Below are 14,893 nucleotides of genomic sequence, written 5' to 3' on the forward strand. Positions count from 1 at the left end.
AACAGTGATCATAATATGATCGGTTTTGATATTGGCATTGAAGGAAGTGAAACTAGGAAATCAAGTACGCTAGCGTTTAACTATAGAAAAGGTGATTACGACAAAATGAGAAAAATGGTGAAAAAAAGACTGAAAGGAGCAGCTCGCAGAGTAAAAAACTTGCATCAGGCGTGGATGCTGTTTAAAAACACCATCCTGGAGGTTCAGGACAAATATATTCCACGTATTAGAAAAAAGGGAAAAAAGACTAAACGTCAGCCGGCGTGGCTAAACAGTAAGATAAAGGAAATCATTAGAGCCAAAAAACAATCCTTCAGAAAGTGGAGAAGAGAACCAACTGAAAGTAACAGGATAGATCATAAGGAATGCCAAGCCAAATGCAAAGCGGAGATAAGGAGGGCAAAAAAGGACTTTGAGAAGAAATTAGCGTTGGAAGCAAAAATACATAGTAAAAATTTTTTTAGATACATTAAAAGCAGGAAACCGGCCAAAGAGTCGGTTGGGCCGCTGGACGAAAATGGTGTTAAAGGGGCGATCAAGGAGGACAAAGCCGTAGCGGAGAAATTAAATGAATTCTTTGCTTCGGTCTTCACCGAGGAGGATTTGGGGGGGGACACCGGTGCCGGAAAGAATATTTGAAGCGGGGGAGTCGGAGAAACTAAACAAATTCTCTGTAACCTTGGAGGATGTAATGGGTCAGTTCAGCAAGCTGAAGAGTAGTAAATCACCGGGACCTGATGGTATTCATCCCAGAGTATTAATAGAACTAAAAAATGAACTTGCGGAGCTACTGTTAGAAATATGCAATCTGTCCCTAAAATCGAGTGTAGTACCGGAAGACTGGAGGGTAGCCAATGTTACTCCGATTTTTAAGAAGGGTTCCAGAGGAGATCCGGGAAATTATAGACCGGTGAGTCTGACGTCGGTGCCGGGCAAGATGGTGGAGGCTATTATTAAGAATAAAATTGCAGAGCATATACAAAAACATGGACTGATGAGACAAAGTCAGCACGGATTTAGTGAAGGGAAGTCTTGCCTCACCAATCTAATGCATTTTTTTGAGGGGGTAAGCAAACATGTGGACAATGGGGAGCCGGTTGATATTGTATATCTGGATTTTCAGAAGGCGTTGACAAAGTGCCGCACGAAAGACTCCTGAAGAAATTGCAGAGTCATGGAATCGGAGGTAGGGTATTATTATGGATTAAGAACTGGTTGAAAGATAGGAAGCAGAGAGTAGGATTGCGTGGCCAGTATTCTCAGTGGAGGAGGGTAGTTAGTGGGGTCCCGCAGGGGTCTGTGCTGGGTCCGTTGCTTTTTAATGTATTTATAAATGACCTAGAGATGGGAATAACTAGTGAGGTAATTAAATTCGCCGATGACACAAAATTATTCAGGGTCGTCAAGTCGCAGGAGGAATGTGAACGATTACAGGAGGACCTTGCGAGACTGGGAGAATGGGCGTGCAAGTGGCAGATGAAGTTCAATGTTGACAAGTGCAAAGTGATGCATGTGGGTAAGAGGAACCCGAATTATAGCTACGTCTTGCAAGGTTCCGCGTTAGGAGTTACGGATCAAGAAAGGGATCTGGGTGTCGTCGTCGATGATACGCTGAAACCTTCTGCTCAGTGTGCTGCTGCGGCTAGGAAAGCGAATAGAATGTTGGGTGTTATTAGGAAGGGTATGGAGTCCAGGTGTGCGGATGTTATAATGCCGTTGTATCGCTCCATGGTGCGACCGCACCTGGAGTATTGTGTTCAGTACTGGTCTCCGTATCTCAAAAAAGATATAGTAGAATTGGAAAAGGTACAGCGAAGGGCGACGAAAATGATAGTGGGGATGGGACGACTTTCCTATGAAGAGAGGCTGAGAAGGCTAGGGCTTTTCAGCTTGGAGAAGAGACGGCTGAGGGGAGATATGATAGAAGTGTATAAAATAATGAGAGGAATGGATCGGGTGGATGTGAAGCGACTGTTCACGCTATCCAAAAATACTAGGACTAGAGGGCATGAGTTGAAGCTACAGTGTGGTAAATTTAAAACGAATCGGAGAAAATTTTTCTTCACCCAACGTGTAATTAGACTCTGGAATTCGTTGCCGGAGAACGTGGTACGGGCGGTTAGCTTGACGGAGTTTAAAAAGGGGTTAGATAGATTCCTAAAGGACAAGTCCATAGACCGCTATTAAATGGACTTGGAAAAATTCCGCATTTTTAGGTATAACTTGTCTGGAATGTTTTTACGTTTGGGGAGCGTGCCAGGTGCCCTTGACCTGGATTGGCCACTGTCGGTGACAGGATGCTGGGCTAGATGGACCTTTGGTCTTTCCCAGTATGGCACTACTTATGTACTTATGTAAGTGCTTCAGACACCAATTTGATATATAAGCGTTACCATGTTGGAAGCATAGCTTGTGGACATTACACATTGTGCTATTGTGAGAATGAAGCTAAGCTTGAGTTAAAGGTGACAACCTATCTTGACGTCTGTCATGATGTCATCAGTTTGGCAGTGATTAAAAGTTTGTTTATTAAGATAGATTATTCTTTTTGTCACTATTTATGCAATAGGTATGTGTTGAGAATTGAATGATGTGAAGGTATTAGTTTTTGACGTTTTTTTAGTAAGTAATGACCTTTGACCTGGATATGAGGTTTTAAAATAGCAAGCCACAGTACAGATGGTAATGCTGTTGCACTTTGATCCAGAGCAGTGTCTGTTAACAAGCACAGTAAGTAGCTAGCTTGAATCTATGTGATGTTTGTGAGATGGTAGCATGGAGTAAACTAGATGTACAAGTATATCTAGTAAGAATGAGCTTGTTTGGTGATTGAGGGAGAAATAGAGTGTTTTCTCTTTTAAAAAAGGGGAAGCCACAGCACAGATAGTATTGCTGTTGCACTTTGATCCAGAGCAGTGTCTGCTGACATGTAGTCAGCTTTAATCCATGTGATGTTATGGGAGATGGCAGCATTGAGTAAAGCAGATGTATACGTATATTTACTATAGAATGAGTTATGGCTTTTGAAAGTTATTCATTTATGCAGCCATGTCTTTTGATGATGCTGTATAGTAAAGGCTGATAAAGTTTTAGGATTCAAGGTGGTCTATTTGTAGAAGATTTATAACAGTGAGTAATTGAATGCTTTACACCATGAAATATAGTCAATTGTTGATATGATGAGAATTTTAATTGAGCTGACTGGTGAGATGTAGAGTTTGTGATACATGGGCTGATCAGATGGGATTAATGTATATCTTTTTAATTTTGTTTTAGGCTTTTTTTGTAGGGGTATGTTGATCACCCCTGATTTTTAGGTATGTATTGATACATTATTAGATTTGATTAAATCCATCCTACGTTTTATACACTTTTATATGTTGTGAAAGTGGCTTGTCTTATCTCCTCCTCCATTTTACTTTTGAATGTGTAATGTATTTATTGTACTTTATTTTATCATTTGCTGTTATGACTTTTTATATATATATGTACATAACTTGAGATGATGTTATCACTATTTTTATGTTTTTATTTGTAGTTTTACCCCTGACGCAGCCTGAGGGCGAAACGTGGCCACGTCGGGTACTGCTTTTATCTTGGTTTGAATAAATTATTTCTTTGTTTTTATATATGTGTATCAGTCTACTTTTTATAACAGGAAATAAAGAAGCGCCAACATAGAAAAGAGGGCAGTAAGAGAAGCAGCAACCTCTTGGAAGGCTCAGAACGAGTGAAACTGCCTAACAGAGCTGGTACTGTTTGGGATGTAGTCCACCAGAACATTACCAGCACTCAAAATTCAGGGCGTGGGAAGAATAAGAAGGCACTGTGGTGCCATTAACTACCAAGCTGGTAAAAACATCAACATAATGGAGAGCTAAAGAGTTTGCCACCAAAAATGGCACCAGTGAGCGGAAGGGAAAAAAAAATGTTTTTTGTTACATTTGTACCCCGCGCTTTCCCACTCATGGCAGGCACAATGCGGCTTACATGGGGAAATGGAGGGTTAAGTGACTTGCCCAGAGTCACAAGGAGCTGCCTGTGCCTGGTGGGAATCGAACTCAGTTCCTCAGGACCAAAGTCCACCACCCTAACCACTAGGCCACTCCTCCACTCCACTCCTTATCAGCAGGTTGTTGCCCAAACCAAGAAAGAGAGAAACTCCCGCCATTTTCTTGACTGTTAAAAGCCTCAGACACAAGAAGGGGGGCACTGCAGAGCAACTGAAAAGGTATTACTCACCCCATGTGAGAACATGCAGCCTGACTCAACAGGAAAAATTATTGAAGAACCAATTCTTGAAATAACAACATCTGACTCACAGAAAGGCATTCTAAGCTCCATTATCCACAGCACCGATAAGGAGAGGGCAGGAGGGGGGAGGGACAGCCCCACTGAGTGTAACCCAGCATCAGATATGCCTTCAGGCTTAGATCCAAGGTGAGTTAAATGATTTTAGCCAGAAACCCTCTGCTCTAATGAGACCTAGACATCCTCAGGAACAGGAGGTGATTAAGAGCACCAAAGAAGATCTGCACACACACTGTCCACCATCTGCTTGGAGACAGAAAAATATTGAGCATTCTGTGGCTGTACATTAGTCTTAAAGGGTCTACTTTTGTTTTCTGTCTCTATCCGCTAGTCGATAAACATAACTATTCCCCATTGGTCTGGACTGGTCTGGTATGGACGCGAAAGAAAAGTTATTCTGCAAGATCATAACTGCATTCCTTGAAAGAATACAAAGGAGTAGTGCCTTCCCCCCCCCCCCCCAAAAAAAAAAAAACAGGGCTACCTTACAATCCCTGGTGGTCTAATGGTATAGTCAGGGCAGGAGCGATGCCCCAGTCATAGCAGCAAATTTGGAACGGGCATTAACTGGGGATTGCTCCTGCCCCAACTATATTCCTAGACCACCAGAGATTGTAAGATAAGCCCAGAGGGGCCCACAGGTATCACTAAACTCACCCTAAAAATGGTGTAACCAGCTGCACAAGCTCCGACCCAGACACAAGCTCTTGATTGAAGAGAGCGATACAGCGGAGAAAATTCTCATACACTTCTTGGCTCTTTAGTACCCTGCGCACCTTGAAAAGAGGGATAGCACGTAGTGGGTTAATCATGGTAGAGATCCAACACCTAGTATAACCAGTTTGTTACAACTTGGCGTGTGACTTACATGCTCCATCTGGCTTTCCTTCAAAAGCTACAGTATGCATGCTACACAAAGAATTTAAAGACAAACAAGTCTTATAATACGGCTGAGCCCAAAGCCCTCAGTGGTTTTTAAACTCCATATTTAACCATACAACTAAAATACTGAATTAAAACAAGGAACTGCTGAATATTGATGCATCATCTCACATCGCTCCTCCACTCATGTAACAGCTCTAAAAAACAGTCAAACACACAAGCACACACACACAATGAATGCTCTATCCCAATAATACACAATGCAAATCCCATTGCACCTGTCTTACTCAACTACCTAAATAAACAGAGTGGTGCTATATTTGGTTCAGCTATACATAAGATGACACAATGACTGACCTTGTCAAAGAATGAAAACTCCTGCAGGGTCCCGTATTTCCCCACACCAGCTACTGACTGGTCCTTCATGCCTCGAAGTTTCATTTTTTTCTGGGGAAGGAGGTTGGGGTGGGGGGGGGGGGGGAAGAGACTATTAGGTGACAAATGGCATGGGTTCAACAGCGAATTTTCTACCTAATAAATACAATTCTCTATGCTTGGCTGCAAAGGAAGTACCCAAACTCTTCAGTAACCTTAAAAGTATCACCTTGGGTCCACCAATTTTGTTCGTCCCAGAGTAACACATGTAATGGAGAGATGACACCTGAAGCACATACATCCTAGGCTATCCCTTTCTCTTATTTAGTTTTTAAAGTAAAACTTGGATGCTGTAAAATCCAACCTACAATGTACTTATTGACTCCGACATCCCCACCTTCAGCTCACTTTACCCTGACCCAAGGAATACTGACAGCTAGTCACAAATGTCTTCAATTCAGCCAAAGAAACACAGATCTCCTATATACTGTGTGGGCACTGTTATATACAAAATAACCTGTTTGCTGGTTTTACTGCCATGGTTTAAATCTAAAATCAAAAGGTCCATTTACCTGCTCTAATTAGGTGGCATTGCAGCTTTTATTTTTTAATCTGTACCCCCCTCCCCCAATTTCACCAAAAGGGTAAGTTTATTTTGAAACAGGACATTCAGCAATTGCACCAGCAGAGGGCCCAAGGTTGCTACAGTAGCCAATGCCATGAGCTACAAAACTTAAATGCGCTTCAATTCTTGCAAAGCTGAGCGGTGCTGTCAAATGAGCTGATACAAAGTAAGTCATCACTATTTGCCATGGGTACTTCAGACATATCAGGGCCTATCCAGCAAGCTTAAACTCTTCAGTTATGATTATTTTCTTTATAACCATTTATTCTCCCAATACCTTTGCAGGGCAAGTTACTGGCCGTAGCAGCAAGGATCTGGATTGCTTTTTATTGTGTTCCATTCTCTTCTCAATTTCAGTTTTCTGAACAGCACTAATTTCACAGGGACCATTGCCTGTAAACTGCAAAAAAAAAAAAGTTACAGAAAGCTGTTAACTTTTCAATTCATCAAGTCAACTTGTTTCAGACAAGCCATTCCAACACCACACTCGTGACATAAACTACCAAAAACTCAGATTATCAAGGTTTCCTAGACAAATACCAATGAGAAGAATGAATTAAAATATTCAGAAAGTGTCACAGTGCTGCCATGATAAAACAAACTGTTCTATTTGGGAATCACTTTGAAGCTGTAACAGAAGTTTCAGGAACCCTGCCCCTAGTGAAATACCTAAGTTGAAATACAACATTAAAACCAGGAGATTAAAGTATTTGTGATGGAGGATATCGGACATCCAGGTTACACCCTGGTGCTTTGTTGCCACACTGCCTTGCCAAGACCACAGCTCCTGTCACCTGAGAGTATTGCATTTCTGGAGAGGTCCCAAAAGATCATGGCCTCTTAGCCTTCATTTTGCATCCCCATAACCTGATCACGAGTCCACCCTCAATAATTCAAGAGAATCCTAGTTGTTCAGTTTTCTAATTAAAATTGCATTCCCGATCTTTTCAGTTTGCTGCACAGAAAAACTGGATTGTGACATGTCATCTGTGTTGGCAGGGGAGGCATTCAAAATCAAAAAAGGAAGCTGGTCACTCAAAAAATTCAAGTATGAATTTAATTAAAAACAGACCTATTAAACTATAAAATATCAACAATCTAAACAACAAAATCAGAGTTCTACCACAAGAGCCCTGGAAACATATGAAACAATTCAGCTTTATTTCTCTGCTCAAGAAACAGCTCACCAGACCACACCACACATACCTAATGTGCACTTCACTTATGGTTATTTAGGGAAATCAAAGAGTTGGAGATGATTGACTATGCTACTTGAATTGTTGCTTTCAAAATGTGGTGTGCATGCCACAGAGGTCTTATCTACACTTTATATGAGAAAATAAATGATAACATCTTTCCCTGAATGAGAAGAAACTCTCGACCAATCACCAACAGTATTTCTGCTTCTTAGTCACCAAGACATTACCAAAGATCTTTTGGCTTCGGGAAGGAACTGCCCAAATTCGGACAGCAGATCCTCTTGGCCTCGAAAGAGATTTGCTACTTCGGTGAAAACTTCTTCTTCTGACATACCCCGGAAGGGACGGCCCTTGGGATTCAACTGTTCTTTCTGTCGGTGGACACAGTAGAAAGAGAGAGAGAAAAAAAACCTAATTTAATAGTAAGGGAAGGATGACAGCATCTGCTTACATTTGTAGAAGTTAAATGAAAACGTTTCATAACAGCACTTCAACAAAGTAGGCTCTAATGTCTTTCCTCTGATGTATAGTTAAACAGTGAAGTTATCTTGCCTCTTCCATGATATTTCCCTAAGTTCTCAGACAGTTCTTCAGCAAATTCCTGGAATCCCTAGGAAAAGCCAGGTTTGAATAAGAGTAAGGCAATCGCGCATGGCAGAAGCCACTACTCAAACCCCTAACCACACAAGCAACCCAAGTAAAGAAACCTCAGTTTTTGAAAAAACACTTTATAAAATAGGCTTTAAAATTCTGGGGTGGTGAGGGGAGGGCCTTATTTTTTTTTAAACACCCATATAGAGGGTATAGAAATAGCTTTCAAACCAATTAACACTATAAAAAAAAAGAAAAGAAAAAAAAGATCACACTTTAAAGTCCTTATTAGAGGGAAGGTGATGTAATATTACATCATCTGCCCATTAGATAGATTGTTTATTTCAAGATTGTGTGTCTGGTGTCAAGGTGTGCTTATAAGCAGCATTCACCTCTCTCCTCACTAACAGTGGGATTAAACACTTTGGTTCATACAGCAGCTATTATCAACTTAAATATCTTAACTGAGAACAAAAACTAATGTCATCCTATATAATAATTCTCACCTCCAATGTTCTGACTTGCCTGGGACCGTGGCTCATTCCGAGGTGGTCTGCTAGGCTCCATAGATCAGGCTATCACCATAGGGGGGGGGGGGAACATGCCTCACAGCTGATCCATGTCCAGAGGAGGATCGCTGGACATGGGTGGCTGGAGGGGGAGCAGGGGAGAGAGGAGGGTCGCTGGAAATGGTGGCTGGAGGGGGGGGGGGGCAGGGGAGAGAGGAGGGTCGCTGGACATGGGTGGCTGCAGGGGAAGAGGAGAGTCGCTGGACATGGGTGGCTGCAGGTGAGTCGAAGAAAACCTTGCTAGTGCCCGTTTCATTTGTGTCAGAAACGGGCCTTTTTTACTAGTATGATTATAAAAGGCTAGTAATGCTGTTTCTGGTGATTTTGGTCTGCACACAATTGAGTTTCCATTTATGATGTCATCAAATATTATGACATCACTCACAGCTGATTGGTCAGCTGTCCTGCTACAGCACTGCATTCCAGTTTTATCATACCAGCTGAATTACTAATCCATAAAAATATAGTACTCCTGAAGGAGAAAACAACATATCTTGAAGGAAAGGTAATTCAAGGCTTGAACATCCTATTGTATGCTCTTAAGCTGCTGCAGTATCAGGTATAGAGCACTCTCTCAATGCTAGTGGGTGTTAACCCAGTTATCAAGGGGCCACTCAGCCTGTCTGGTGTTCATAATACCCATTACGAACATGCATGACAGGTTTGTATGCATTGCTTCTATAGTATAAAATATATCTGATGCATAATCATGATGGATATCCCCAAGCACCAGGCTGGTTGAGTGGTTCCTGAGAACTACTCTTCTACCCCCCTGATAGCTGCCACAGCTCTTGGGAGTGCTGGAGCAAAGAAACTGCTAGCACTCTTTAAGCCCTGAAGCAAGAAAACAACCATATTTTCATGCACATAACGTTTGCGGTTTTACAAACCTATGCACTATACCAATATATTTTTACTAAGTTTTTAAGGCTTTTTCTTTTTAGTTTTCTTGCGGGGTTTATGCACTAATACTTGCAAGAACCTAAAAAGAAAAGCCTTTAAAAATAAATGCATTAGTTTTGCAAATAGGGAATTTTAGAAAAATAAACTGGCATAGCACATTGCATGTGTGGGCACAATATACCAGTTTATTTTGACACAGATGTGCAATTTGTGCTTGTTATACATGTTCACATTATCCCCCCTGTTTATATTTAAATCATTTTTAATTGGTGATATATAATACATTACACTGCACATCATAAACAGTTTCATCCTTTAACCAACATCCATTTTCAAGTTTTACCCCAACTTCCCCCCCCCCCCCCCCCACTTCCCAACCCCTCCCTTTGTCTAGTGTTGTTGCTTGATGATAAACCTATGCACTCAATCTGACACATTTCAGTCTGAAACCTTTGGTGCAATTATTGTTCTTTTATTTGCTAACCTTTCCCATCACACCCCCTTCTTCCCCTTACTCTCTTTCCCTCTTATCCCCCCTGTTTAGTAAGCGGCACGGCAATGCTGACACAGCCCATTCAGCTTAGTAAACGGGGGGGGGGGGGGGGGGGGGGCAATATGCATAAAAATACAGTACTCACACTATTCTGCTTACAGAACATAGGAATGAGATTATTTCTGAGCCCATGCACATACGATAAAAATAACATTCATTGTTTCCCTTCATTTACTGGCACTGTAATTTTATCCTAATTAAAAAAAAAAAAAGAGATAAGGTATCACAGCAAGCAGGGTAAAAGTGCAAAAAAAATAAAGAGAGTATAAAATGGCTCAGTTCCTCTTCACTAGTCTCACCTAGTTCATCACTGACTTGGTTATACGGCTCAAGTGCCTTTCCACCAATTTCTTCTAGTGTTTTTATGTTTCACAAACCACAACAAAATTTTCCAGAATTTATCATTAAAGCAGTGCTAGACTCCTATTTGAACTCTGCTAAATGCTCTATCAAGTTTACCTGATACGTATGCAAGACTTCTAGAAAGGATCTGTAAATCTCTGGCCTATCCAGGAAGCGTGTTTTAATTTTGTTCACATAACTTATTGCATTGTTGAACTCGATGGAATCGGACTCTGGTGACGCTTGTGGTTTCTCCTCTTTGTGAGTCAGCTGCTGTCTGAGGTCCTCTGCACTTTGGTGGGAATTCTCCTGAGAGTACTGCAGTGTTGATCCGCCGCCCATCATGACACTTGGAATAGAATTAGAAGGCACCTGTTCACAACAATGGCAGAAGCAAGTGAGTTGCAAGTTAAAATTATACATATTTAGCAATTTATCAGACTTGTGAACACATCCAAAAACATCCACATGATACATTTACAACACCGTTTCCTATGACAGCAAAAGAGAGTCATTAATTAAATAGGGACTGGTTGTTTAATCTCTCTATATAAAACGCACCTCCAACGTTCTAATGAAGCCTCTGTTAGCCAACATTCTAAGTGAAGGGGGTGAGATCCCATTGTGTCTGCCCCGCCCACGCGTCAAACGTGATGACGTCGAGGGCGGAGCAATGACACTCAACCAATCGCATCGCTCGGCAGCGAAGCGTCAGGGAAGGAGGCGGCGCTCTCGACGTCTAGCCTTCCCTTCGCTGTGTTCCGCCTTCTTCTGACGTCAAGGATGACGTCAAAAGAAGGCGGAACACAGCGAAGGGACGGCTACACGTCAGGAGCGCCGCCTACTTCCCTGACGCTTTGCTGCCGGAACCGCCACGGAGGTACATTTTAAAAGAAGAAAAACAAAAAAAAACGGATGCGAAGGGGGGGGCCATGGATGCGAAGAGGGGGGGAACATGGATGCGAAGGGGGGGGGCATGGATGCGAGGGGGGGGCATGGAAGGGAGAGAGGGGACTTGCTGGAAAAGGATGAATGGAGGCGGCAGGGGACAGAGGAGCATGGATGGCCATGGATTGGAAGGGCAGGGCTCAGGGAGAGAGGGGAATTGCTGCAAAGGGATGAATGGAGGGGGCAGGGGACAGAGGAGCATGGATGGCCATGGATTGGGAGGGCAGGACTCAGGGACACAGGGAAATTGCTGGATAGGGATGAATACAGGGCACAGATGGGCATGGATGGATATGGATTGCAGGACAGGCCTCAGGCAGAGAGGGGAAATGCTGGATAGGGAAAAAAGGAGGAGCCAGGTGACAGAGGACCATGGATGGGCATGGATTGGAAGGGCAGGACTCAGGGACAGGGGAATTGCTGGATAGGGATGAATGGAGGGGACAGATGGGCATGGATGGATATGGATTGCAGGGCAGGCCTCAGGCACAGAGGGGAAATGCTGGATAGGGAAAAATGGAGGGGCCAGGTGACAGAGGAGCATGGATGGCCATGGATTGGAAGGGCAGGACTCAGGGACAGGGGAATTGCTGGATAGGGATGAATGGAGGGGACAGATGGGCATGGATGGATATGGATTGCAGGGCAGGCCTCAGGCACAGAGGGGAAATGCTGGATAGGGATGAATGGAGGGGGCAGGTTACAGAGTAACATGGATGGCCATGGATTGGGAGGGCACGGGTCACACTCTCTCTCTCATATACAATGTCTTTCTGACTCTCTCTCGCCCACACACACACACTCTCACTCACACTGTCTCTCACATACACACTTGCACACACTCTCATTCTCACACACACACTCTCTCACAAACACACTGACACCCAGACTCACTCTCTCACACAATCACACTTTCACTCTGACTCTCAAACAGTCACTCTCACATACACTCTCCCAAACATACACACTCCGAGGAAAATCTTGCTAGCGCCCGTTTCATTTGTGTCAGAAACGGGCCTTTTTTACTAGTCTTTCATAAAACACACACACACACAAAATGAAGAGAGGACACACCAAAACACTAAAGACCACTGGTTTGAAAAAAAAAAAAAAGAGAGAGAGAAAGTTTTTTCTTTAAATGCAATTACATAATTAAGCTATGGAATCTGTTGCCAGAGTATACTTTCAAAGCAACTAACGTAGTAGGATTCAAAAGATATTTGAACAAGTTCCTAGAGGAAAAATCCAAGAAAAATTATCAGCCAGGTAGACTGAGGAAAGCTATGGCTTATCCCTTGAAATGAGTTATAGGAAACTGATCTATTGTTTGGGAACTGCTGGGTACCTGTAGCCCAAACTTGCCACTGTGAGACCAAGGTCCATCGAGCTAAGCATATTGTCTCCAACTCAGCACAGCTTTTATTACATTTTTTTATTGAGACAGTAATAAACAACTACACAAAGGAACTTCAGACAAGTCACTTCACTGGCTTCCTATCCATTTCAAACTCCTCTTATTGACCTATAAGTGCTTTCACTCTGCAGCTCCTCAGCACCTCTCCATTCTCATCTCTCCCTACACTCCTCCTCGGGAATTCCATTCACTGGGTAAATCTCTCTTATCTGCACCCTTCTCCTCCACCGCTAACTCCAGACTCCGTTCCTTTTATCTTGCTGCACCATATGCCTGGAATAGACTTCCTGAGCCGGTACGTCAAGCTCCATCACTGGCCGTCTTCAAATCTAAGCTAAAAGCCCACCTTTTTGATGCTGCTTTTAACTCCTAACCTTTGTTCACTTGTTCAGAACCCTTATTTTATCATCTTCACTTTAATATTCCTTTATCTTTTGTTTGTCCTGTTTGTCCTAATTAGATTGTAAGCTCTGTCGAGCACGGACTGTCTCTTCATGTTCAAGTGTGCAGCGCTGCGTACATCCAGTAGCACTATACAAATGATAAGTAGTAGTAGTAAGTAGCAGGAAGTTTGGATTCTTAAAGCTCCCCGCTAATAATACTGACAAATATATAACTGTCTACCCAACAAAACCTCTGCCCCTCCCTCCATCCCCCCTCCCTTCCCAGAACCCATTCACATAATGCTTCAAAAATGGTGAAAGCAATGATACGTAAAAACAATCTCCTAACATCTACTAGAAGAATACAAATGATTCTGTATCAAACTCCGTGCTGCAGGTGAAATAAGGTATTTTGTTACTCTTTTTGCAGATGCGGTTGCATCTCTAGCCTCCCACAATGCTAGATTGTTGTCATGGGCACGCCAGGACCAAAATGATGAGAGGCTCCGAACTCACCCATGAACATAGTATACACTTCTTCCCCACTACAATAAACATTCTAAGAAAAGCCTTCCTTTCTATACCCAACCCTCTCATCAAAACAAAGAAAACCAATTCCACAGTAAGTTGGATTCTCCAGTGAAATAAACCGCTCAAATATGATGCTACCTCAGACCAGAAATGTTGAATGGACGTACAGGCCCACATGGCATGATAAAAATTGTCGTCTTCCCTGGAGCACCAGACACAAGTTGGAAAGGACAATTCCCCTACCCTGCACAGCTGCATCTGAGTAAAGAAGGCCATATGGAGCACTCTAAACGCACACTCACTGATTCAGCTTGTTGGACGCCTCAATTTATCCCCTAAATTGGATTTTAAATTATTGAGGTCTAAGGCTCTGACATAGTGTTCAAGTTGGCAGAAGGCAAATTGGTCCCCCCCACTGAATTTCCACCCGTTGGTGAAAGGACTCAAAAGACATCATTGTCCCCTTCTCAGTGAGTATACTTTCCACCAAGCAGTATACTTGGTTTTCCCAATGAACAAAAGTAACATTATCTATCTCTGGCGGGAACTGTATATTACCCCTGATTAGCAATTAGTCATATCCGTAGGGGCACTACCTAGCCAGATTGTCAGTTTCATCGAAGTGTCTTTTAAGGGTCTAAACAGTACACTTCCCTCTAACGAATACGGCAGGAGGTGGTGGGAAACCTGCAAGATCTAATGCTATATGGTGTATACAGCAGCTGTTCATAAATAGTTTGAGTGTAGTCTGTTCAATCACACGTAATTATACAACCGTAAATTTGGTAGGCCTAACTCCTCACATCTCCAGTTACCACAGAGATATGGTAAGCAAAGTTTTGCCTTTTTCCTACTCCAGCAGTATTTAGTCAGTAATTTTGCTACCTGCTAAAGATTTCTCTTGAGGAGGCAGACAAGCAAGACCTGGAGCATATAGTTCCACTTGGGGAACACCAACATCCAGTATAAGCTGATTCTACCAGACAAGGACAAGGGCAATGCCAACCAGCCCTCCAACTGCCGATGGCTAAAAGATGACCCATGCTAAGGGAACATAAGAGCATGCAGCGAGGCAACTGAATCCCTAAATATCAGAAAGATTGTGCAGCCCACTTCAGTGGAAAACCCCCCCTCCAAGTCCGGAGCACCAGTCCTCTCTCCTACTGGTGCGCAGTACACTCCAGACTAAAACTGGCCGCACTTCCACGGACTTCCGCCATGGCTCCCACAGCACCTGGCCCCCAACCAGGCAGGCATCTCCCATCGC

General features: G+C 42.9%; 1 protein-coding gene across 1 annotated transcript in view; it reads right to left on the reverse strand.

The window, feature by feature from the left end:
• Positions 1–14,893, reverse strand: part of SIN3B (SIN3 transcription regulator family member B) — a 103,305-nt gene that overhangs the window by 53,616 nt on the left and 34,796 nt on the right. Inside the window, 5 exon segments of the mRNA XM_030219927.1 lie at positions 4,969–5,087; positions 5,551–5,640; positions 6,471–6,593; positions 7,620–7,763; positions 10,468–10,722. Of these exon segments, the coding sequence (XP_030075787.1) occupies positions 4,969–5,087; positions 5,551–5,640; positions 6,471–6,593; positions 7,620–7,763; positions 10,468–10,722 (731 nt within the window).

The sequence above is a fragment of the Microcaecilia unicolor genome, chromosome 11, assembly GCF_901765095.1.
Source record: "Microcaecilia unicolor chromosome 11, aMicUni1.1, whole genome shotgun sequence".
Taxonomy (NCBI): Eukaryota; Metazoa; Chordata; class Amphibia; order Gymnophiona; family Siphonopidae; genus Microcaecilia; species Microcaecilia unicolor.